Raw genomic sequence first — 26,735 nt, forward strand, 5'->3', positions numbered from 1 at the left:
ACCATGGCCACCACCTGATCCATTTCGATAATTGGTCAGTTCATTGGCTATCACTTGAGTGCAGTAATGGTACTGGATTGTTGGTGCCACAACCTTGGCCACCACCACGTGTTATCCTTGGATGATATGCAGAATTCTTGATCAGTGCGGATGGAATTATTGTCAGCTTTCAGTGACTAGTTCTTCTAGTGCCCCATCACCTGCTATGCAAACTAATGTTGCAAACATAAATTGGTTGGGTGGCAAACAAGCTTCCAGAGTTGACTCGTCGTCACAAATTGCTGCACATGACTATCATCCTTCCCACAATTTTGACGCTGCTGGAACTGCTATGAATTCTGCACCCTCATGTAGACCATGGAAACGTGGATACTTACTTCGCCCACTGGCAGCATTTAAGCTTTCAACTTGGGCCTCTGAACTGAAGGTTGCTGATTCATTGGGCTCTCTGCACCAGTTTATGCAACAGAACCCGTGTTTAGACTTGGCCTTTTGACCATGTACGACCATTTCCTATCTCGATGGGTAAGTTTCATGGTGCTCAATATTTTCCTAGGGCGTACACTTTTCAACCACACTCGGCGTCGCCGACTCGGCGGTCGTGCTGGTGCTGCCTACGACCCGGAGCCGTCACGTTTCTGTAGTAAATGCTGCTATGGTCGATCATGATGATTCACAATTGTCTTTTTATTCATGTCATTCTCTTTTCCAATTTGGTTAGTAAATACATGTTGTTTTAGTGCTTGTAGTGTTACATGAACCAACTTGTATGGCGGTTACTTTTGCTGAAAAAACATGTAAGGTTATCAGTGCATGCATCTACTTATACAGTTTGTTATCCGATGTTCTACATGCATTCTTATACATTGAAGATTTTTGGTCCCACACAAAAGATTATATCGAAATATTTCTTATGTCATTACATCTATCATCATTATGAACCTTTGGTCCCAAAATTTTGAATATTTATCAATATTAAATTTGAGTTTAAATAATTGCAAGTTGTGCCAAATATGTTTGACCAAATTTAATCAATTGTCAGCATACAATAAAAAAATCTAATTCCAAATCAGGGTAAAATCACAATTAGACATAACAAACAGGGGCAAAATCGCATGGGCATTTATGTCCTTTTGTACAAAGTTTAACACCGTTAGGGGTGGATGATGGAGCAGGGGTAAACTGCTGCTTCGTGAATGGCACAGTAGGGGTAAATTCACAAAGTCAAAAAAATAAGAGCAAAATCATAATTTCGGAACAAAACAAGGGTACAAACGCAAGAGCCCCAAGATTGTAAATCAAGTTACAATATATGCTCAATCAAATAGCAAACTTTTTAAATGCCACGGGCCTACAGCTACTACATGCACATTAAGATGCAAAGCAATAGACTAAAACTAACTAATGGTCATCTTTATATATATAAACAAAACAGTAATATCATCATAATTAAACAGAAGACAACTAATGCAGCTAGAGGCACATACAATCAGGTGCAGGATAAGTATGCTTTGGCTTTCTGCCAGATTTGCATGCATCTTCTTTTGTGTGCTGCCTATACAACCTGCTGAAATTTTGTCCAATCCATGCACTATAAACTGAATTTAATCGATTTCAAGTGATCATGTCAAAATCTCATCCTTCACTCCACACACGTTTGTGTTATACCCGGTTCTGTTACCAAGAACAAATATATTTGTCCGCGTCCGATACAAAGCCTTCAAAGCTCACACGTTCACGTCCTACCTGATTCCAGTATGAAGACCAAATCTACGTGTCCGCATCCAATACAAAATTCTTATACCTCACACGTTCACATTGAATTACTAAGGTTGAACCAAAATTTTTTTTTGCCCCCGTGCAATGCACGGGCATTTATCACATGTCGCATCCCTCGGTGAGGGTGTGCTATTGGCATATTGCTGGTCCGACCGGTTGTCTCAGCGTCCAGAAGCAAATTGATTAAAAAAAATATTGCCCTAGGCTTATGTGTCATACGCGTAGATATCAGGCTCTGGTGGCCTCATGTACAGATATATATGTTTTAATCCAAAGGTTTGGTTGTTTGCTATGCCGCCTTCGCCTTCGTCTTCCCCCAGAGGTTCTCTCGTCTTCGAGCCAGCAGCAACAGAGTCGTCGTCGCAGATGGATCGGTACCACAGGGTGGAGAAGCCGCGGGAGGAGGAGGCCCCTATCGGCGCCAGCGAGATCCGCATCACGGCGCAGGGCCGGCCCCGCAACTACATCACCTACGCGCTCGCCCTGCTCCAGGTTCGAGTTCGACCCACGCGCCTACCCTCTGCTGCTACTTGCTCCTCTGCTTCCGCCGCCGTCCGGCCTATCTTAATCTACGATTCTAGGCGGAGGAAACCAACCGCGGTTTTTATTTTTACCCCGAGGATATAAAAGGCTAGGGTTTTAACTAAGTGCTGGTTCGGCGAGCATGCGGTTGTGCGGGCCGCGCGGCGATGGTCTGCAGTTGTCTCGATGGTGCTCCTGCGGTTAGGGCTTCGAATTTGAATTATTTACTGTTCTAGGGCTCGTGCGGTTAGGGCTTCCAATTTGAATTATTTACTGTTCTACTAGGGCTCAGATTGCGGCTACGCTTATTATTCCCCCCAATGGCGAGGAGGGGCCGTAGCAACCACCTGCTGGCGTTGGTTGCGGAGTACTATTAATTTCGTTATTTTATTAGATTGCGTTGGGCAGGAGTGGTTTATTGGTTTGCATCATTGTTGTACATGGTGGATATGTGGGGTCTCTGTGTGCAGATGCATCTTTTACTGTTTGACTAAGATACTCAGTTTGGATTTTTGGATTGAATTTACTAATGTATATGAAATTTTCACATGGATTGATTACTATGGATGTTGAATTATGTACTGTTCATTAATGACTCTTTGTACTGTTGCTGCTAGTTGTGATGATGTCCATTATGCTTGTAGGTTGATTTGAATTTTACAAGATTAGTTTACTACTAGTCTGGGGAATCCACATGTCTCGATTACCTAGAATGTCAATTGCTGTTTGTCTCCTAAATCATATATTAAATGTTTCGGTTTCTTGTTCCTCATCAATTACAGGACAACGCAACAGATGACATTGTCATCAAGGCTATGGGAAGGGCGATCAACAAGACAGTTGTCATTGTGGAGCTTCTTAAGGTGGAATTGTGAAACACCACTTGTTAATGAATGATACCCCTTTGTAGTTATGCCAATTATTGACCCATATATGCTATATATGTCCTGAGCAGAGGAGGATTGCTGGTCTCCATCAGAATACCTCTATTGAATCCATTGACATAACTGACACTTGGGAGCCGTTGGAAGAAGGCCTTGTCACGTAAGGGGCACTAAGTTTATGTTTTCTTCAAAACAGATTCAGTGTATTTTATCTGACCCCTTCATTTTTCCATGGCAGTCTTGAGACCATTCGCCATGTGTCCTTGATCACTATTAAATTGTCAAAGAAGGAGCTGGATACATCATCCCCAGGGTACTAATTTCCTTCTACCACATCTATTCAAAATTTGCAGACCTGAATTTTTTTAACTAAATAAAATATTGTTCATTGTTCAATTTATCTTCCATTATCTTCTATACATTGTTTGTGCTAGGATAAATTTGTATCACCTATGTCTACATTTTGCTATGTTTTCTCAAATTATAAGAGTAATTCATACTTGTGTAAGCATAAGAGGTAGTAGATTTAGTTACAGAGGACTTTCCTCCAAACAGCACAACCCTTTCTCATACTTTGGAGAAGCCTGGCATTGGTTTGCCAGATTTGTGATGTGCTGACCATAACTGTTTCACTTAGCAGTTAGGGTATCCTTTTTTGTTCACTTCTATTTAAATGGATTCTGATGCATTATTTCTCTTTGTGAAACATATATAATGACATGAACATGACTTGTTTCTTTTGCAGTTACCAGCCACCCATACCAGCTGACCAGGTCAGGCCAGCAGCTGAGTTCGATCAGGATGCAGGTGTGCTGCTGTTAATCAGGAATCTTTGTAACATTTTCCTCTTGTCCATGTGACCAAATATTTTTATTTAATTTCTGCAGAGGCTGTACCAAGTAGTCGTGGAAGAGGACGTGGTCGTCGGGGCAGGGGCAGGGGGAGGGGAAGAGGTACGCTTGGTTATTATTGTAGTTTCAGTATGTTTCTGTGATTTGACTTACTTTGATATATCTCTGATTTCCTCATTGCATTTGGATCACTGCGATGTAGGGTTCAGCAATGGGGGAGTAGACTATCATGATGAGTTTGGAGAACCAGAGGAGGCTCCCCGTGGATATCGTGGCAGAGGGAGGGGCCGTGGAGGTCGTGGATCTTTTGCACCTGGAAGGGGCTATGGTGGTGATAATTATGCGATGGACGATGCTGGTGGATATGATGATGGATATAATGCACCACCTATGCAAGGATATGGTTAGTTCTGTTTAGATATGTTCTGTGTTGTCTCTAATTTCTTCTTGCTAGTTGCTTATATAGGATCATCTTAGAATTACTCCACTTTTTTTTTTGGCTTTGAATTAGTTAGGAAGTAGGTGATTTTATAACATGACGTTTTAGTGAAACATTTTTTCCATTATTTTCTACCATCTCCCAAGATAACTTTAGCAATCATGATTCTTTATTGGACATGAAACTATATGGAATTAAAATATTAAACGTGCAGTAACTTTATCAGCATCCTGTTTCTTTTTGAGCTATTTATTATGTAAAATAAAAAATAGGAAGGAATTGCCTTTCTTTATCTTCAGAGTCATCTGAAAATTCCCCCCTGGGACGAGTACTGAATCATTTGTTATTAACTGCAGAAGGTGGCAGAGGTCGGGGCCGTGGGCGTGGTCGTGGGCGTGGAAGCCAAGGCCAGGGACCTCCTCCACAGCAGTAGATTGGCTGGTGCATCAACTCTGGGATATGCCATAACCTCCGTTCTTTCCAAGTGTTACCGTCCATTGTAACTTTTTATCTGGTTATTAGGTTTATGTTAAAGTTGACATAGTGGACTCCAGTGTGGGGGATGAGGCTAGTTATGATTTTGTAGCTAGGTTATTCGTCCATTTGCCTATTTATTATCTCATCAGATCAGACTTGGTGCCGTTCCAATTGTGTAAAACGTGTTATCTTCAAAGTTAGTAGTTCAGAAGATTCTTTTATGTTGCAAATCACAGACTGAAAACGTTTGTTTTCAACTTGAATACCATCGTTCTGTGAACATGATAGTGAAATGCACTTGACAAGTTCAGCGTCTAGCCAAAATTCTGTTAAGTTCAGCGTCTGGCCAAAATTATGTAAACTAGCTAGTCTTTCATGTTTTATTTGGCTGTCCGTTTCTCCGCAATTTGTGGTTTCTGAGTTGCCGCGAGTATGTGTCAGAGCCCTTTGTTTGTAAATGTTGTTTGCTTCCTATTGTCCTAGCTACATTGACTTTTTAGATAACCCTTAATTTCGAGTCTTAATATCTCCCTGAGTAATCGATTTCTCAACACCCAGCTCTTGAGCGATGAAGAACTGAACTCTTTATCGTCTCAAGGGCTTGATCCTAGCAACTTGTTCACCTTTGTGAACACAGTTTTGTCTTTGTTAACACTGGCTTTAGTTGTAGTGAGTTGCTGGTCGCTTCAATAGATTATCACAAGCAGAAGTGTAATATTTTCGGCTCCCTTCAACTTAAAGCAGCTCAGCTGCTGCTGCAAACTAATGCTTGTCGCAGCTGCAGTTGCAGCCGCAGCTGGCTGTTCCGAAACAGGCCCGCATCAGCAGCCTGTTCGCTTGCTCGTAAACGATCGTAAATTTTCAGTCGGAAACAGTGTTTTTTCTCTCACACCAAACCAGTCAGTAGTAAATAATCCACGATCGTTTACGGCCTCCCGAACAGGCTGCAGGAAACACCAATGAGAAGGGAGTCCACTGTTGTCCCTAAGCCTCAAGTTCATCACAGTTCACAGGCAACAGGTGGAGTTATTGGAATAAAAAGAGCTTTCCATGGAGTCGTTAATTCGTTATTTGCAACAACATTTTGTCTACGCAAAACTGTAGTATATTCCAGCAAAATAAAAGAGAAGATTACAGATGAGCAAAACGACCCAGAAGAGCGACACAGTTGAATGGAAGATTTTATTAATTTTCAAGTGCATTACATCCAAGAAGTCATGAAAATATTCTTTCGGCCTCTGCCTAACAAAGAAGCACATAGCCTTTAATAAAAAGAAGTCATGCACAATCTAGTGACACTAAATCTGAATACTAGAACGCCACATATATACCTGGGAGACCTTGGCCAATCGTGCAAAGTCTTAGCCTTCACAACCAAATCCTGTGAACCCGGCTTCTGAAAGATAGCACATATATAGAGCCGGTGTATAAGCTCGTGTGGGTTCGTGTGAATTCAATTCTTTTGTTGAAAGAATGGGTTCGACGTGAGTATTTCTAACCGTTTCCGTGAGGCTTGATGGCTAATAATATGGCCTGGGTAGCTAACATAAGCCTAATTATTTTCATAGACCCTATGTATTTATTTTAATTATTTTTACATTAAAAACAGCTGGCGTCCCGCCTAAACCTTAGCTTAGCTTGACACACCCTGTGAAACGATCAATGTTACGTTTTTCGAGCCAACAAAGAACTTTTTTTGCTCGGCTCATGAAATACTCAGATCTAGGATGGGGAGTCTTAGTAAGGTAGGTATAAAATGACAAGGAAGAAGGAAGAATATAGAGAGATACCCCTCCCAAAAAATAATTAAGTTCTTTTGGCCCGCAAAATACTTAGCCTAGAAGGGAGGCATGAAACAACAATGAGGAAGGAACACCTACAAATCTGCTCTCTCCCCTTCTCATCTCTCATAAATCGAAGTGAGCGCTCTGTAGTATGACTGGCTTGTTCTTTTTATCTTTCATATTTTTTTATTAGTTGGTAAAGGTTCTTACTATATTATCGACTCTGTCTTGTATTGAGAGCATAACAGTATCTCAGCTAGAATGCTCCATTTAGATTTTTTCCCCATATTTTGAATAAAGCAAATTTTTACAATGTCACCTAACGTTCATATGCTAACTGTATTCCACTAAAATAACGATTTTTTATTAGATATTTCATTCCAGCATTTTTCTCAGCTATCAACTCGTAACCTCTGGGATTCCTTACAAATTATGCTGATCATAGGCACTGAATTCAATATTTTGCTTGTGGCTTTAACGTTCAAAAAAAAAAATTCTCTTAATTAATTATTTTTTCGATTAAAGGACTAAGGAGGAATATATATATTTTTTGAGGGAAACTAAGGAGGAACATAAGTTATAGAGTTTTTTCGTAAAAAAAAAGGAAACAGCACCTTGTATAAAGATTGGGCTGGATGGCCCATATCCTTGTAGAGTGGGCCGTACGGGAAACTTACTAATGCCAAGGGAACTGCTCCGAATTCACATGAGTCCCCCAACAACAACAACGCCACAAATCCCAGGACATTTAACTTTTTGCCTCGTTTGCCATTTTTACAGGGTCAATTACATAATTGTCATTGTAAACAGTAACACTTATAATTTTTTTTTGTTGATGTGATCAGCAAGCGTGGCAACGTCTCTCCTCCACTGCTTCTTCTCTCCCTTCACTTGCTGACATGTGGGCCCCGCCAGTCAGGTTCATCGTCAACCTCTGGCCACCGGAGAAGGCAAACAAATATGTAGGTGTTTGTATAAAAATGATAAACAAAGGAGTGCCATCCATTACAGATGGCAAAAAGTTAAATGTCCCACAAATCCCAATTCCAAAACCCTCTCTCCCTGTCCCGTCCTACCCCATTGCCGGCCATCTCCTCCTTCGCCGCCAATGGATCTCTCCGCCGTCCTGGCCGCCCTCTCCGACAAGTCCTACTCCGCCCTGGCCCACCTCTGCGACGAGCTCCTCCTGCAGGTACTCTTCTCGCCTCTCTCCCCCAACGCCATCCCACATCCGCGCAAGGGTTAGCGCCCCGCCTCACTCGATTCACCTCGCAGGCCGCGTCCAAGGGAGCCACCACCGACGAATGGCCCTACTCCGTCCACCTCCTCGCCCACTTCTACATCAATGACCTGTATGCGATCCGCCGCCCTTGCCCTCGTTTTTTCCCCTTCCTTTTCTGGGTTTGGGGCTAGGGTTTTGTTAATGACGATTCCTTTGTGTGTGTGCGTGGTTGGGGCTTGGGAGTGAGCAGGAACAGCGCGCGGTTCTTCTGGAAGTCGTTGCCGCAGGAGGTGAAGGACACGCGGCCGGAATTCGCCGCGGTCTGGAGGACTGGTCAGTGCCTCTGGAACAGAGATTATGCTGGCGTCAACACGGCTGCACAGGGGTTCGAGTGGGGCCCTGACCTCGCTGACTTCATCACTGCCGTCCTAGGTATATGGATTGCTTTCATTGTTATGGATGACATATAATTTTCCTATGGTTGTGTGCAAAGTAGCGAAGTGAAACTTGAATTGTTTGCTTTCATGGAGATTTGATAGTCTAGTGGCATGGGTGGGTAGACGCTGTTGAACATATTGTCACCATGGATTGGTAGTGGGAGAATTTATCTGTTGAATTGGGCTGCACTGAGAATCAGATATCCTCTATGAATATGATGATGGAGAAGTTCGCAGGGGAACTTCATGGCTGTTCTATGATACTCTGATTTATTCTGTCAAATTTATTGTTTCAAGGTGTCAACTGGCCATAGTGCCTTGTCTTTCCGTAAGATGGTAGTTTTCATGCCAACGAATCAGGTACTTATATTGTTGTGCTATATAGATATCATATCAAAACACAACATATGCTGGCGTAGAATGCACCTTTTGACATAGTATGTAGTGAACCAATAGCCCATTGCTATCTGTTACTTGAGAGGAAGTTATGACTGTAATCCTTACATCTTCTGTTCAAAAATTGTAAAATTATAAGTGCGCCTCTTAATTTAGTGACCAGGCAGAATTTATTAAAAACAAAATTGAGACGTTGAATAATTTAATAATTTAATAATATTCTTCCTCTGGCGTTCTCTGTACAGAAAGTATGATTTCCAGGGTGTTAACATGGTGAATGGTTTTGTTTTTCTAGCTTGATTGTTTTTTTATAATGCTAGTTTAACTAGTTAAGGACTTTAGGTGGATATCTGATCTTCGTTGTAATGCAGAGAGCTACAGCAGAGGATATTCAAGCTGTTGACTTCTGCGTATTCCACAATTAGCGTGGCTGATGTGGCTCATTTCATGGGGATGAGTGAGGAGGATGCTACAAACTGTATGTTTCGCAATCCACCCATTTATATTTTTTTTCTAGTTTGAACGTAAGAGTTCTACCATATTCAATGGTTTTTTGGGTATGTTTTAAGTTGTAGTGGAGTGGTGCACTTTTGGGATATGTTGAATTCTTTTCAACTTTGCGACTCATTTCTTTGTCTTAGATTTATTAGATTGTTGCATTTAAAACATGTTTCCTCAGCTCTTGAATGTAAATGTATTGAAGAAATGAGAGCTCAATCGTACTTTTTTTTTTCTCTAGCTGTAAATATTTACTGATGGGGTTGGATCGTGTTAGATCCTATCACTCTTGAGAAGTCTTATATTTGTAACACCATTAACTTATTTAATGTATAGATGACACAATTGATTTCCATCTACCTATTTATCCACTTTATAAGCATAAATTATGAGTTTGTACATGTTTTATGACATTGAGAGATTTTGATTGTATCACCATTGAGTCTTATTTGAGCTGAACATCATCTACTTATTATCTTTTAAATATATATATATAAGAGGTTCTTGTGGGCAGTCTCATTTGTCCTGATCTGATATGTTTTACTTATGCTTACAATAATAGCTTTAAACTTATTTTCTCATTGCCAGCAACTTTTCTAGTAATTAGTATACTTGTTATGCTAAAGTGATTTGCCTTCTATTGATCTCAGGCTATCTTATACTTCCACATCTCTCTTAGTTTGCCTACTTAGTTGCCTAGTATGAACTTTCAAATTTCAAAAACAGTAGAAATAAGGAATATTTAACTATTTGCCATTATGTTGAGGTGGGTGGAAAAGGATTTGCCACTTTGTGATGGGATGGATGTGAGAGGCCAGAGCGTGACCCCCCTAATAATGGCAAAAATGTCCCATTCTGGCTTACTATTGACCAGTGACTTGCATGGATAATAGTCGTGGTACTGTTGGATACTACATAGAGTTTTAGTGTTTCCACTTCTCTGGATTTTTATGTTGTGCATCAGTTTCCCCCTACATTTCTTTAGAATGTCATATGTGTAACTCAGTTTGATAAGAACTTCAGTTAGCTCTTTGCACTATTAGTTTATTTGGATTGTCAGTGCTGGGAAACATTTTTGCATGCGTATAAAACTATAAATGTGTGATGGCTGCCTGAACTACTTTGGCAGATGGGCCTGTGTACTTGGTGTGCAGATAGCTATACAAATTTCCCCTTGCCCTGTTGCAGTTGATCTTTACCTGCTCCAGAATTATTAGATTATAACAACTTCTGTTGCCCCCATTGCAGATGCTGTACAAAACGGTTGGAGCTTGGATGCAGCGACCAGGATGCTTACTGTCAAAAAGCTAAAGGCTCAGACCAACCAGAAGCTTGACGGGAGCAAGTTGCAGCGTTTGACTGAGTGTGTTTTCCACCTTGAGCACTGATGCTCGCTGTCAATCGTGTTGCATCCCCGTTGGTTCTCTACTCCACATTTTAAGAAGCATGTTTATCAATTATCATCTGATAGCTAGATGCCTGAACGACTGGTCGCTTTTGGCTGAGAAGTGAGATCTCTCAGTGCTGAATTTGTCTCTGCAAGTGGTTTGCCTATTGGTTGTTCGTATGGTGGCCCCTCCGGTCAGAGGCGCACTGAAATGAGTCACACTTCGTCATTACTCTGGACCTTACTGAACCACTTCGACTTGCTAGGGAAGTCTTGGGTTGCAGAAAAATGCTACCCACGGTCCAACATATTTAATAGTGAACTCTCTTGACATTTGTAAAAGCTGGTTGATAACTTGCATTGTTTCACACTAAAAAGGGGCTAAACAAATGACAAGGAACTGAAACAGGAAGTAGTTGTCATTAAATTTCCCAATATTCTTGCAGAGAGCTCCGATCGTTGGTAACGTTGGGCATTGTGTGTGTTTGATTCTCTAGAATCTGCTACGCGTAATCCACAGTGCACAGTATTCCAAAGTGCTGCGCCTTTCTTCAACCTCTAGCACCTCCAAGCTTGAATCTATGGCAGAAAAAATTGAGAGGGAAACATCTAGCACCTCCGAGCTTCAATCTGTGGCAGAAAAAAAAAATGTAAGGACGTTATGAGGAGCTCCGCACACGAGAGCACCCAGGGCGTTATGAGGAGCTCCGCACACGAGAGCACCCAGGGCGTTATGAGGAGCTCCCACTGCCTCCTTGTTGGATCCGCTAGGTAGTAAGGCCAATTCAACTTGCCGTATGATCATTTTCGACTCCAGAAGAGATCAGATTTGGCCCGTTCATTTCTATTGGTGTGAAACAACAATGCAGATATAACGGAGTTCCCAATTCCTGCCAATCCTAACCTATACGACCTGAGTCATTCCCAGCTTTATCTCCCTCGACGGTTCGTCCCATGTCCTTCCCCCTCTACCCTCGGCTGCATAGCACGCCCTTGGGCCTCTTTGTTGTCTTTTATAGTCACAGATATATTTGTTCCACCTAATCTTGCAATAGTGTGGTCCCGAATTTAAGAAGAGAACATGCACTTTGCAGCAGCGTGTAGTCATCACAACTCATATAATCACACTAGGTACGCAAGTATTTTACGTCATGGTAGCCAGTACCTATTAGGCCATTACCTATATATTGTATGGCTATGCATTTGTAAGGATGTATAACGCTACAAATCATGAAAATTGACTATCATCTCGTGGCTGAAGCATGCTGCCGGCACCAACAAAAAGAGAACAATAGCCCAAGCAAATTACCCCTTTTCGCTAAATCATGCTGCCGGCACCAACAAGAGCACAATAGCAAAAGAAAGGTATCTCAAACTTACAGTGCACTCTCCCACCACAGCCGAAGTCAATATGGGGTTGATGGGCTTTTCAAACTGAATTCAAACTCAGAACGAATTTAACACAAACCCAAATTCAAGATAATTCAAGCTAAGTTTTGATCTTCCTGTTTTCTTAGTCCATAATATAATTGATATCCTTTAAGTCAAGATCTGTAGATGCTATCTTTAACTTGCAGTTTGCAGTTTTGTTTACCAAGTCCAGCCATCACTCATGCCACTGCCGACAAGCAAACAGAGGTGGCAATGGGCCATGTCCATAGCATCACTTCACTATTCAACCCATGATGCTTATGATTCAGAATGAATTTTTTTTTATGAAACTGGAGGGGCCTAAGCCCCTACAGGGAATTTATTAAAAAAAGTAAAAGAGCAAAGTCCATACAAACAAAGACAGAAATCAAGAAACAAAGAAAGAGATAAAGAAAAGAAGAACAAGTAGAGAAATTACAACAGATTTTGGATCCATAGATCAAAAGTTTGAGAGAACCTAGTCTTAACCCTCAGGGAAAGAGTCCTTAATTCCTTTTTGAAAATATCTTTGGCAGATTGCACATTTGGCTGAACTCCTTTGAAGATGTAATCATTTCTAACTGTCCATATAGACCAACACATTAAAATTGCAGCCATCAGAAAGAAGGAATGATGAACTTGGTCTCTGATCTGCAATAAAGTTTCCAGAATGTCTGAGTCTGTCTGAATTGCGATGCCAATCAAATTCCAACAGCTTTTGGCAAATTGACAGTCTAGAAAAAGATGAGCATTGGTTTCCTCTGTTGACTGTTGACAGAGCACACAATTGTACGATTCTAGATGCATATTCTTCCTTTTCAAGATGTTTCTGGTACTCAGCCTATCCTTTAGCAAGAGCCAAAAGAAAACTTTATGTTTAGGTTGACAAGAACACTCCCATAACCACTTATATACCTGATGCACATGTCTGCGTCCTATCAGAAACTTGTAAGTCTTTGAGATAGAGAAGTTTCCCCAATTATATTTCCAAGAGTCATTCTGTTCAGTCAAAGGGAAGTGGTTTATAAATGACTGGACAAGCTGTAACTGCTCAAAAGCTTCAGTTGAAAGTGGGAGACTGAATTGATCCTCCAAATGTTGCTGGTTAAACATCATGCAGACAGAGATTGATCTTCTTTTTGCAAAAGAATAGAGTTCAGGATTTTCAGAGAGCATAGGTTGCTGATTCCACTTATCCATCCAGAAAAAACAGCTCTGCCCATTTTGAATTTGGACAGCGGAGAAGGATTTGTAGCATTCCAAGAGCTTTAAAATATCTTTCCACCAAAAGGATCCTTTTTTGCTGTGATTTGGAAGTTTTCCATTTGGGTAATGTTTTTCCCATACTAGTGACATCCAAGGAATATCTTTCTTTTTGAAGAATTTATCTTGATTTTTCAAGAGAAGGGCTTCATTCTGTTTTTGCAGGTTGATAACACCAAGACCACCCTCTTCCTTAGGGATGCAAACCATTTCCCAAGCTGCCTTTGGTTTTTTTTTTTTGAATTGATGTCTGCCCCACTCCAAAGACAATGCTTTCTAAATTTATCAATCTGCTTAATGACCCCTTTAGGAAGGGCAAGAGCACTTAAGTGAAAAGTTGGTAAGGCAGTGAAGACAGCATTAGTTAATTCCAATTTGCCAGCTTGGGAAAGAAAACTTGAAGTGGAAACCAATCTTCTCTCACATTTTGTTATTAGGGGAAGGTAGTCCTCAATTTTTGGTTTGGTCAGACCCAGAGGCAAACCAAGATAGGTAAAGGGGAAAGCTCCTTTAGAACAACCAAAAGTGTTGGCAAGATGGCTAAATCTGTCCTCAGGTATGTTAATAGGCACCATCATTGATTTATTGTAATTCACTTTCAACCCAGTTGATTCAGAGAAAGAGTGCAGCACAGATTTTAGGAAAAACAACTGCCTAGAATCCCCCTCCATAATGATCAGAGTGTCATCAGCATACTGGATTGCAGGGAAGTCAGTGGAGGAGTTGAGGGGGATTGGAAGATTTAGCATCCCAAGATTTTTGGCTTTGTTCAAGATGGATTGCAAGAGGTCAGCAGCAAGAACAAAGAGGAGGGGAGAAAGAGGGTCTCCCTGCCTGACTCCTCTTAAGCAGTGAACAGTTTCCCAGGAACACCATTTAGCAAGACTTAGGTGCCAGAGGAAAGAATGTTTTTGATCCATGTAAGCCAGGTGTTGCCAAAGCCTTTAGCCTCAAGCAATTTCAATATGGTGTTGTGTTCGATTTTATCAAATGCTTTTTCGAAGTCAAGTTTCAAAATGACGATCTCTTTCTTGGAGTGATGACAAAGGTGTAGGTATTCAAAAGACCAAGCTAAACAATCTTGGATAGTCCTGCTTTTAATAAAACCGTATTGATTTTGATGGCAGGGGAATGATAACATCTTGGAGTCTGTTGGCTAACAATTTAGTAATGAGTTTCATAGAGCTGTTGAGCAATGAGATTGGCCTGAAATCAGAGATTGTGGAGGGGCTTTGGTTTTTAGGTACCAAAGTTATGAATGAAGAATTGATGCTGTGAAGGCAGACATTGTTATCCTGAAAACTCCAACACAGACCATAGAAATCATGTTTGATATGGCTCCAACATTTTTTGATGAACTCATTACTAAATCCAACAGGCCCTGGAGATTTGTCATTTGGGAGATTTTTCACCACCTCATCAATTTCAGTGGTAGTGAAAGGGTGCTCTAGACATTCAAGACCATCATGGGCAAGGATGAGGGAAGGAAGATCAAATAAAATTTCCTTGAAATCAGTTTGGCCAATTCTTTGCTTAAAAGAATGCCAGATGAGTCTTTCTTTATCAGCATGGCAGGAAACAAAGTCACCATTATCATTCCTGAGATTGGTAATAATGTTTCTTCTGTGCCTCAAAGTTGCATTAGCATGGAAAAATTTAGTTCTTGCATCCCCCAAGGTAGCCCACTTAATGGCACCTCTTTGCCTCCAGTATACCCTTTGCTGTTCCCAGAAGGGCAAGAAGCTTTTCTCTTAAGATGTACCTGAAGTTCCATTCTTCCAAGCTTAAGTCTCTGAATTCCTCCAAAGATTCCAAGAGTTGCAGAGTTAGAGAGATATTTGCAATGGACTTCTTCAGATTAGATAGGTTGGAGCTCCAGACTTTTAGGGCAACCCTCAGATTTTTGAACTTGTTTGTGATGATTTTTGCCTTATCTATCAGAGAGTTGTGAGCAAACCAATTTTCAGACAGGATATCTTGAAAACCTTCTCTGAGGAGCCAGTAATTCTCAAATCTAAAAATGTGGGCTTTTGGAATATCAGTTGAAATTGATGTGACCAGGGGGCTATGGTCAGATACCTCCATGATTAAAGCTTTAGAAGTTGTTTCAGGATAAGATAGGGTCCAGCTGTTGTTGGTCAGAACCCAGTCCAATCTCTCCAGTAAGGGAAGATTTTGCATATTTGACCAAGTATACTTTTTGCCATGTAAAGGAATTTCAGTTAATCCTAAGTGACTGATGCAGCTGTTGAAGAGAAACATTTCATTGATATCAGCACCCTCCCTATTTCTGTTCTCAGGATATCTGTACAGATTAAAATCCCCAAGGATGATCCAATCCTCATCATTGCTAATGTCTAAGCTTTGCAGCCATGTTATAAATTCCCTCTTGCCCTCTGAGGTGTAAGGGCCATAGACATTCATCAAAGTCCAGAGGCTATCATTGTGCTTTGAAGAGAAGTCAATAGCTAAGGCCATATTATTTGCAAATTTGAGGTTTCCTTCGAAATAAACAGACTTCCAAGCCACAAGTAACCCCCCTGATGCACCAGCTGAGGGAACAGAAAGGTAATCATCAAAAGTGGCTGGTAAGATCTTTCTGACAAAAGCAGCATCAAAGTTGTCCTTCTTTGTTTCTTGTAGGCACACAATGTCACAATTAGTTTCCCCAACTTTATTTCTAATAGCATCCCATTTTCTGACAGCATTTAACCCCTCACATTCCAACAAAGCACATTCCAGTTTCTGTTGTGATTCATGATTCAAAGATGGTTGATAAAAAGAACAGGCCAGATGGCAACTTTAACATTTCTGCTTGAACAGACAAATGAGCCCAAACTGACAATAGTCTTAACAAGCATTCCAGAGGTTGCTGACATAACATCTTGAGTCTTACAGCATGATGGCCTAATACATAAGCTAAACTTAATGAAAAGAGATACTTCTCCTCTGAACATGTTACAGGAGAAAAACAAAAGAGGCCCCAACACAATGGGTTCAAAAGCTAGCTTTTGTTGCCTTCTTTCCATTTAATCAGCAAGAGAGTTTGAGGCTGCTCCCTCCTGAGCCTGATCTTCTTGCATGTCTTCAGATCTTGGCTCCTCTTGCTTGTTTCCATCATTGGAACCATCCGCTGGATTGTTCATCAAAGTCTGAGTAGCTGCAGGTTCCTCTATTACAATCCTGGCTCTTGCAATAGGGTGAGTCTTCTTCCTCTTCGCCTGCAAGAGGGTAACACCCTAAAATTTGCATGGTTTTAAAATAGGAGAAAATGATTTAATTACGCAATTTGTGAGCATTTAAATTTAGGAAAATAATAACTTGGTTAAAAATAAAATCAAATATAAGGTCTACATACATGTTTGTGCATTCATGCGGATGCATATTTATTTTGTGAAGCTTTGGTTTGATTGAAATTTGCAAAAGAATTTGAATTTGACTGGAAAATTGGATTTGAAATTGTGGTTAAGAAAATAGAAAAGAGAATTTTATTTTCTTCTCCCTCTCTCAGATTCTGCCCAGCTCGGCCTGGTTCTCCCCACGCGGCCCAGTCTTCCCTCAGCCCAGCCGCACCAGCTCCCGCTTCCACCGCGGCCCACTTCCCCGCTCGGCTTTTCCCTCTCTTTTGCAGGCCAGCCCAGTTCCCGCCGCAGCAGTCCGCAGCGGCCCAGCATCGCCACACCGCACGCCGTTCTCCTCTTCCCGCTTGTTTCGCTGACCAACCGGCCCCACTCATCCTCTTCCCGTGCATATCCGCGTCGGTCACGACCGCCGCTGCCCGACTCCGCACCGCCCCGGAGTCCGCGACCGCCACGCCTCCTTCTTTGTCGTGCTCGCCAAGGCTCCCCGCGCCCATAAATAGCGTCTCTGCGTTGCGTCGCCCTCACCTGACCCTAAAGCGCCAGCCGCTGCCCTCGCATTGCGCCGAAAATCAGAGCGGGGAGCATGGCGCACGTGGACAACGCAACACAGGAGGCGAGGAAGGAAAACTAACTACACTAGATGGTGAAAAAGGCTCCAGGGAAACTCACCTACTGCTCCAATTGGTCGGGGACGCAGCGAGAGGGGAAGAAGAAGAAGAAAGCTCCAATGGCGTCGTCGGTACCCGACTTGGGGGAAACTGACCTAGCGCTCTTCAGAGAGGGAGGATGAGGAAACAGAGGGGGAGATGGTATGTTCCAGCTCATGGCGGAGCTCGTAGTGGTGATGATTGAGGTGGAGGCTCACCCGCCAGGCCCTTTTCTAGGCGGGCAAGTTCGGTGGCGGCGGCGAGATATTTTCTCGCCCGCTGGTGGATATTTTCCACCTCGCGCATGTGCTCGAGCTCAGTAATGGTGAGTTGGATGCCATTGCGTCCGTTCGTACTCTGGCGAGGTCGGCGCCATGCTTGGTCACGTCGGTGGGGTTTCCCTTGTCGGCTGCCATGCCGGCGTTGACGCACTATGGGCGTAGAAAGAGGAGGGAGAGGGGGAGATGGGACGGCTCAGGGCGTCGTCAACCCCGTGACTGTGCGCTCATCTTCCCTGGCACCGGGATGGGCCAATGCGGGTCCGGTACGGCGGCACGGACGCAGCTTCGTGTGAGGAGGAAGAAAGTGCCGACAGCCGGGCCTCACCTGTCAATGAAGAGAGGAGGGAGGAGGGGGACACGGGCTGCCGCTGCTGCGTTAGGCCGGAGGCCGTCCCACGGGGGAGAGGGAGAAGGGGGAGGAGGTGGGATGCGCTGCGGGCCAAAAGGAGAGGGGGGGGGGGGGAGAGGGTGCCCAGTAGCTCTTTTCTATTTCCTTTCTCTTTTCTATTTTCCTCACTTCCTATTGTGTTAATTTGAAATGGTTTGAATTCAAATTCAAATGCAACTTTTAAATAAAGTACCACCATATGTTCAACAAGCAAGCAAACACTCAAGCACATAATGTTTCACACATCAAGTTTGTTTTCCTGTGTTAGTTTATTTTGTAAATATTACCTATGTTAGTTATATATTCTAGTTCCTATGCAAGTTTTAAAAAGTTCAATTTTTAGTGGTTTTTCAACTAGGTCAAATTTTTAGGGTGTTACAGGGGGCTCCCAGACGCTGCACTTTGGGCGCGGCCTTGCCGGCCGCTCTCGCGACAGGGTCACGCACGGGTCGTGACACAAGAAGACAAGTCTCCTCGGCCTCTAGGGGCTGGCCAGGTGGCTCCCAGGCCCACGTGTCAGCCCCTGGAGCCGACCTCTTTCGCCACCAAGAAGACTCTAGAAGATCCACCTGGGGAGGCCGGTCCAAGCCGACACAGCCTGACACGTAGAATCTCAGAACAGAGCAGCCAGACAATGCCCAAGGCTTCTTCGGCTCCACGACACCGCCACGGTCCACATAGCGCCGCTGCAAGACCCTCCTGGACTCCGGCGCATGTAGACGGTAGACACTTCCCCCCAAACCACCATGCACCCGACCTATCTCGATATATATGGGATAAGGTCGGACCTTAGGGGGAGGATCCGAGACAGATCATTCCATCCGCTCCTGCTTAGCACCGAGAGCAGGGCAACCCAGAGAGAGGGACACCGAGAGCTCCTCCGCCGCACATGTCGTCTTCCTCCTCTTCGACGAGGGGAAGGCTCCACCGGCGGCGAGGCAATCTTAGGATTATCACCGAGCTAACCTCCTACCAAATCTCTCTCTACACTCTGTTGTAACCCCCCGATTTTGGGTGCTCTTGAGTATAAGGATCATCAGCTGCTGGACGTAGGGCACCGATCGGCCTGAACCAGGATAAACCATTGCGTCCCCTCTGTGATTTTTATGTTTTTGAGTCCACCCGAGCCACCGGAGGCACGTACTCTGACACCGACTCGAACAACAATGCTAGCCGCGGTTCTGACCCCGCGACAACGGTGATATGACATATTATTCCAAAATGGCCTAATCTTAAAAGATTTTGAGCTAATATGTATAGGAAAGCAATCAGCTCTTCTATAACTGAGTAGCTTTTAATTTCTGTCACAATTGTGCAGTTCAAGCTTTCATTTTGCAATTTGGAAACTTAATATATCCTACATCCGCATGCTAATTATATTTTCAATCTCAAGGAAATGATCCCCAACTTCAATCTTAGCTTACTTCAATAACCCGGTTGAATATTTGCACCAGCACAATTCATCCAAAAAGGAACCAGCAGTTGATGAATGATACCAACTAATGAGCAGTTGATGAAAGCGGATTCGTTTGTCTCTATGATTCAGCGACTGATAGTCCATTGCTAATTGTATTTATTTTTTTTGCAAGCAAGATGAGTCACTAAATTTGGTTTTTTCTGGTATATATAGTGCGTGTGCGCAGCTTCTAGCAGGGACTATATGATCATGTTTCGGGTATGGACTATCTGTAATTTGCAGATCATGACTCAGTTACATCAGTGTGAAATTGAGAAGAAAAGTGCTTGCTTCTATGACAAGGCCACAACAATGTCAGAAGGAAGAAATTAAGAAAGAAGAAAATGAGTCACGAAAATAGACCAGAAAGGCACTGCAAGATCTTTTGGCATTTACTTGAAAGTAATATATAAACTTTAAGTTTTAACTTGTAGAATGTAAACCTTCAGCACAAAGAAGCATCCAAGTGGACGTACGACTAGGAGTACTATAGCCTCTGGGATGTTAGCCCTAGTGAAAGGGGAGCTCTTCACAGCTGTCAGTTGAATAATGGAAATTGGTTCTTTTTTTTTTTGCGATTGAATAATGGAAATTGGTTCAGGAAAGCTTCCAAAACATAAAAAAAAACACAGCTAACTTGGAGAACCAGCAATTGTGAGTTCCGAAACATGCATATATAAGTCCACGAAAAAAACCACCTCTGTCGAGACTTATATATAAGGCTTGCTATTTTAGTTCACGGATGAAGAAAGAAATATTGTGCATCCGTGCAAACATGTACAGTAAGTAGTAAGGAATATAATGTCCACATGGGCACTACACAGAACAGAAGTCGCACAATGGACATATTAAGCCATTAAATTCAGTGGTCATTGCAAAAAGTAAGTACATTTATTTGCTACATTGACTATTGAGTAATCAGAGATGATGCCCGTGTTAGACATGTATCGTGTAATGGTCTCAAGAATATCACAAGGGTCCTCAAAGAAATAGAGTGTACAAGTGTATCATCTATCTGGATTTGACATGGTTCCAAACAACACATCGATCTTCAATGTTAATTTTTTTTTGGGATATCTTCTTTTTTTTTTTATGGTGGGAGGTACTTTATTTGGTCTTAGGCCTGGTTTAGTTCCAAAATTTTTTTCTAAAAAGTGCTACAGTAGCCATCACATCGAATCTTGCGATACGTACATGGAGCATTAAATGTAGACGAAAAAAAACTAATTGCACAATTTTGTTGAAAATCACGAGACGAACGTTTTGAGCCTAATTAGTCCATGATTGAATACTAATTGCCAAATAAAAACGAAAGTGCTACAGTAGCCAAATTCCCAAATTTCACCCAACTAAACAAGGCCTTAGTTAGTTGGTGGAAAACGTACCATCCATAAAAGAAAACATACCATTTATTAGTTGGTGGGAAACATACCAGAGCACATAACTTTTTCAGTGATTCAATACTTTATGAGAAAGGACGATTGCCTAAATGTCATATATACACTCGAGTTATTTGTTATGTGCAACCAGTGTTGATGGTTTTGTTTCACACACAGCGTGGGTGTCCACAATGTCTACTAATAATTAAAATATGTTAATTACAATATTCATCCTTTACAGTTCAACTAAATAGACTTGTTAATTATAGTTAACAAGAAAATAGTCACTATCAGACTTTCAATCTTTATGGTGCCCTTTTATTAACGGAGACGGTCACAAAATCCAACCGCCTTAGTTAATGCCTGCGATTTACTGAGGCGAGCATTTCTCATTTACCGAGGCGGTCACGTTTGCCCGCCTCGTAAAATTGATTTATGGACTCCAAAAATCCTCTATTTCCGGAGGCGGTCATCTTAAAGCAATTGCCTCCGTAAATCTATTTCCGGAGGAGGACAACTTTAGAGCCCGCCTCTGTTAATACAGTCAAGGCCTAGCGCGCGGCCCGTTTCCTTTCTATCGGGCCAGTATATATACAACAGGGTTTCAGGTCAGTCATTCTCTCCCAACTCTCTCAGCCGACGCTTCTCTCCTCTCCTCCCTCTCTAGCGCGCGGCGCACGGATCCCTCTCCGTCTCCACCTTCTCTCTCACCTCCAGGTGCATGGATCCCTCTCCTCACTCTCCTTCTCCTCCCTCTCCTCCAAGCACATTGCTCCTTCTGCTCCTCCTCGCGGTGGGCTCGCACATGGCCGAGGTGGGCGCCTCGCGGTTGCGGGCCGTGCGCCCCTGGCTGGCGGTGGCGTGTGCGCCTCCTCGCGATGGGCTCGCACTTGGCCGGGGTGCTCGCACGGGGGCGCCTAGCGGTGGCGGGCCGCGCGCCCCTGGCCGATGTCGTGTGCGGCGGTAGCGGCAGCGGGGAGGCAGAGGTGGAGACGGAGGTCGGCCGGATCCAGGCAAAGGTTGGCCAAATCTTGGTCGAGATCGGCTTGCTGCGCCTCCCTCTCTCTCCCATGGCGATGGCTCCCTCCCTTGTGGTGTTCTCCACGGCAACAGCTCCCTTCCTTCCTCTCCCACGGCGGTTGCGCAGGCCACGCCCAGATCCGGCAAGGAGGAGGCGCGCCTAGATCCGGCGGACGCGACGGTAGCGAGCTCGATTGGGCTCGCTAGGGTCTTTTTTATGTTCTTTAAATTGATTAATAGAGGCGGGCAGCTTAATGCGACCGCCTCGGTTGGAATGCCCTCCTGCAAAAAGGTTAGATTAACCGTGACCTTTGATTGGAGGCGGTTACAATGTCCGCCTCCATTAATAAAAAATGCCGTCTCCATTAAGTTTTCTGTAGTAGTGGATTGACCAAACATTAAAAACTACACACATTTATAATTTTAAATTATTCATTTTAAAAGAGTTATATATCTAGAAGTTTGTTAAAAATACTTGCAAAATCTCGTTAACTCAAGTAATTTTAAGGATATATTCAATAAGAAGTACTAATGGTCAAATATCTTATTCAAGATCATGCAAAGAAGTGTCAGTTTTAACAAGAGCGGCCAAATAAAGTGCCTAGATGTTACGCAGCTATGTGCTAGCTTGCGATGTATCATCAGATCAGCGTATGCTGTACACATACGTGTAATATATATATCCTGGCACGGTGCTCTCGAGTCGTCAACACTTGAGAGAAGGATAAAGGCAGGGTCGCCAGGTTCACGCACTACTTAAAAAAAAAGTTTGTAACAACGGCTCTTTTTTTTTTAGGGATGGCTGGGGACGGAGATGCCCCTATGGTGGGCGTACTTAGGACCCACGAGACCAGCCGTCCCTACAAATAGCAGTAAGGGCGGCTGGTGATACGAGCCGTCCCTACAAATGGGTCGATTTGTAGGGGCGGCTTACTCGCCGGCCGTCCCGGTGTTGGGATTTGTAGGGACGGCTCAATCACCGGCCGCTCCTACAAATACATTTGGCCCACTAATCTCGTCCATCCATCTTGATCCAACGGGGAGGCTCCCCCTCGCACTGATCCCCGTGTCCGGTTTGTGAAACCCATCGTCGCCGCCCTGTTTTCGCGCGACCGCAACCGCGGTTTCGGCTAAAGCCTGTCCTCGCTTGTCCCCTGCCGCCTTCCCTATGAGACCGAGCATGCGCGCGCGAATTGGAAATTCACCGGCCCCGCCGCTTCGCACCTGCACCCAACCTACCCAGTGAGACCGACGAAAGGGCCCCACTGCCAGATGGCGCTCAGGCACTGGCTAGTCAACCTTCAGGAGGTCCCCCACAGCCGTTTGACGCAGTGCTGTCCCAATTTTCCCACGCGCGACGACGCGTTTGGGGAGGATTGGCGCTGGTTGCTGACCGAACCTGCTGCACCGGCCCCACCTCATCTTGTTTCGCGTGCGTGGTATGGAAAACAACCGGCGCCGCGCCCCTGGTTTGGCGAATCCGCCATCTCGTGGCATGCGGCTAGTGGCCATCTCCCTTACCATCACACACACCCACCCCTTCCTTTTCCCAGCTCCGCCCTTTAGTGTTCCTGAGAGAGGTCCATAGATTATTCACTCATCTGTGTAATTCGAGTTTGGAAGCTGAGATTTGTTGGGAAGTGAGGCCCTTACCTCACATTGCCCTCTGGGGTTCATCTCTTTGAGCTGTGTATTTTTGTGTTTGCTGTTCTATGTTCGTCGTCCTTCTCCCTCCCCTTTCTTGCTTCATCTTTTTGGATCGAGATGTTTTGGGGAGTTTTTAGTTCATCCATGACGAACTAGGACACGTGCTGAACTAATCCCTCCGGTGATTCAAATCAATTTGGCACGAGCTCGTAGATCGATCCAGTTTTCGCTTTTGAGGAGGAAACCCCGTTCTTGTCTACAATCTGAATTTTTCCTGGAGTTTGGATTAATTCCAGACGATGTTTTCTTGGGGATAGATTTGTAGCAAGTCGAATTTTTCCTGTGCAAATTCTAGGGATGAATCATGGAGGTTTGGGTAGGATTTGGTTGAATTTCTTGGTGCCACCTTTCTTGTTCGTTCTTTACTGTTCTTCGTCAAGTTCTTGCTCTGGTTCTGTGAGGGCACCTGTGAGCTGCCAGTGCTAGCATCCTGGTCGTGTGCATCTCTTGGCCAAGTGCTTTGGCAGCAGCGTGCATCAATCCTCCAGGCGAGCACCTGTTTTCCTCCGGTCCTTCTGTTAGTTTCCCGTTCATTCTTTTTATCGCCCATTTCTGTTCCTTGCGCACGAGTGCTCTGTTGGATGCGTTGAGGTATCAGGGTTGGGCTCCAGTGAGCATCCGCTCAGCCCAGGCTGCTCCGGTCTCCTCGGCGCCTGTCGCTCTCGTTCCCAGTGCCGGCTGCGAGAAGACCCACGACTGCTCGGTCCACGTCGTACTCGTCCAGGAAGCGTCGTTCAGCTAAGGTGCAGATAGTCTGCCATCAGGGTGCGGACAGTCTGCTGCTGCAGCGCACGTCGAGAATCGTGGGGAAGCGAATTGTGCTCGTAGCTGGAGAGAAAAGCTCGATAGCCACACATCTCATTTCTCTCCTCCTCCCATTCATGCGCTAAGAAACTACGGCGGCTGGGCATCTCGTGCGAGTCGGCGCCTCTGCACAGCTCGATAGCCGGGCCCACAGGGGAGGGGGGAGCGCGGCAGGGACTGCAGCGGCGAGATCTCACGCGGCCAAGGCGATGGCGATTGGATCTACGACGGCGAGGTCTTGGCAGTAGTGGGCCCATGCCTCTACGCCAGCTCGGGCGGCAACCGGGCACACGACGCGCATTCCCTTGCCTGCTCACCGATGGCCATGGGCGCGGTGGCCTCTGCAGTTCCGGGGGCACGACGACAATGAATTTAAATTTTTTTGTGGAAAAATGTACTGTAGGGGCGGCTACAAACAAGTATTATAGGGGCGGCTGCTACTATAGCCGCCCCTACACTATCAGATTCAGCTTCTTTGCCGAGTGCCAGGCTGATATATACTCGGCAAAGCCTTTGCCGAGTGTTACACTCGGTAAAGGGTGCTCGGTAAACAGTTTATCGGCAAAGATCTCTTTACCGAGTGCACTTTATCAGGCACTCAGCAAAGCCTTTGCCGAGTGCTAATCTGACACTCGGCAAAGAAAAGTCACCGTGACGGCGAGCGCCACTGTGACGGTGGCTTTGCCAAGTGTCAAGGTCAAGCACTTGGCAAAGGTCGCCACTTTGCCGAGCGCCGTTGACTTAGACACTCGGCAAAAGTGGCCGCTGTGCCGAGTGCCACTGGCAAGACACTCGGCAAACAGGCGACCTTTGCCGAGTGTCTTGCATGTGGCACTCGGCAAATCTATGATTTTCGCTGAGTGCAATGGCCTTTGCACTCGACAAAGCATGTTTCTAGGTAGTCACTTTGCCGAGTGTCATGGCCATTGCACTCGGCAAAGTGACTGAAAACAACCTTTTTTATTTATTTTTTACATCCCATCCAAACAAATAGAAGATACATATAACAAACATCACCAACATCACAAATATATCATCAATAGCACAAATATATCACCAACACCACATACATATCACAAACATCACATATATATCACAAACGTCACATGTCTCACAATATAACACAAATAAGTTCACAAGTAATCCAAGTGCTCCATCATCTACAACCACAATTGCAAATAGAAGTACCATTAACAACCACAAGTATCATCATCACGATGGCCAATGAGACTGATTTGGTGAAGGATTCGCTGAAGCATGAGGATCGTTCGATGTCGCCGATTGATTCTGCACAAAGAAAAAGAGATTGCATGTGTGAGACAAGATAAATATATACCATACATGAATAAAACTTTTATACTCCACTAGGTTTGACTGTAAGCATGAACATACAAACTAAAACATTTATACTCATAGGAGTAGAATAGTGAGGAGGTGGAGGTGGAGCAAATAGCGAAGGTGGTGGAACTACACCCGTAGCGGCGCCAAGACTTTGCATGTACTAAAGAATGTCCGCCATCCTCCGCTGCTCGGCCTCCATCCTCTTCATCTTCGCCTGCATCTGCTCCCGTATCCTCCTCTCTTGTTCTAGCTGGGCCTACAATATATTCACCCCAATGTTACAATAATGTAAAAGAAAGGTATGAAAAAAACCAATGAACGACGAATAAACCAGGTATAACCTCGAGTGCCTCCACCCGGTGGTGTGAAGTGTCCTACCGAGGTCGTATGGCTGGGCTCGTGCTCGTGCTTCTTGCTCAAATCTAGGAGAGACTAGGAGTAGCGGCCAAGTCGATTGCGCCGTCGCCAATCCAGTACTGCCCATGCTTCTTGTCTCCTCCACCCTCATGACGACTTCTTCATCAAGGTCCTCAGTGCTCGAATCATACTCTGGCCCATGGACCTCCCTTGCCATCGATGTGTACCCACTGAGGCGGTTGTGGACGGTCGCATTGCTGTACGCCTCAGGCCCATCCTCCAGGTTGTAGTCGACGTCGGACATCGCCTTGCCCTTGTGGGCCATAGCAGATGCCTTGAAGATAGAGCAAGGCTGGCACCGTGTGACGCCGACTGCGAGAAAAATAGTAAGATGATTAGAATTCATGCAGAATTTAGAGTTAAAATAAATAAATAAATTCGCATACCCATGTTTCTACGTATCCGCTGAGGCTATGGCTGCCTTGATGGTGTGCTACACCTGGCATCATCAAACGCCGCTCCTGGCACAAGTTGTGCATCTCCTCCCACTCGCGTGAGCACCACTTGCCCACCATCTGTACCCAGCACTAGGGATGCGTGGCGCACCAATAAGGAATCATCTATAGGCCATCAAGTACATGACA

At 44.2% G+C, this 26,735-nt stretch overlaps 2 protein-coding genes across 2 annotated transcripts; both read left to right on the forward strand.

The window, feature by feature from the left end:
• The first annotated feature begins 2,034 nt into the window (after positions 1-2,034).
• LOC136493502 (uncharacterized) lies at positions 2,035-5,257 on the forward strand. The gene is made up of 8 exons (XM_066489595.1): positions 2,035-2,271; positions 3,084-3,164; positions 3,257-3,345; positions 3,424-3,498; positions 3,931-3,992; positions 4,073-4,138; positions 4,239-4,439; positions 4,832-5,257. Exons 1-8 carry the CDS (start codon positions 2,071-2,073, stop codon positions 4,906-4,908), a joined length of 852 nt encoding a protein of 283 aa, XP_066345692.1. The 5' UTR covers positions 2,035-2,070; the 3' UTR covers positions 4,909-5,257.
• A 2,474-nt stretch (positions 5,258-7,731) lies between these two features.
• LOC136494501 (COP9 signalosome complex subunit 8-like) lies at positions 7,732-11,061 on the forward strand. The gene is made up of 5 exons (XM_066490661.1): positions 7,732-7,928; positions 8,012-8,088; positions 8,209-8,390; positions 9,165-9,269; positions 10,538-11,061. Exons 1-5 carry the CDS (start codon positions 7,845-7,847, stop codon positions 10,675-10,677), a joined length of 588 nt encoding a protein of 195 aa, XP_066346758.1. The 5' UTR covers positions 7,732-7,844; the 3' UTR covers positions 10,678-11,061.
• The last annotated feature ends 15,674 nt before the right edge of the window (positions 11,062-26,735 follow it).

The sequence above is a fragment of the Miscanthus floridulus genome, chromosome 11 (assembly GCF_019320115.1).
Source record: "Miscanthus floridulus cultivar M001 chromosome 11, ASM1932011v1, whole genome shotgun sequence".
NCBI classification, from domain to species: Eukaryota; Viridiplantae; Streptophyta; class Magnoliopsida; order Poales; family Poaceae; genus Miscanthus; species Miscanthus floridulus.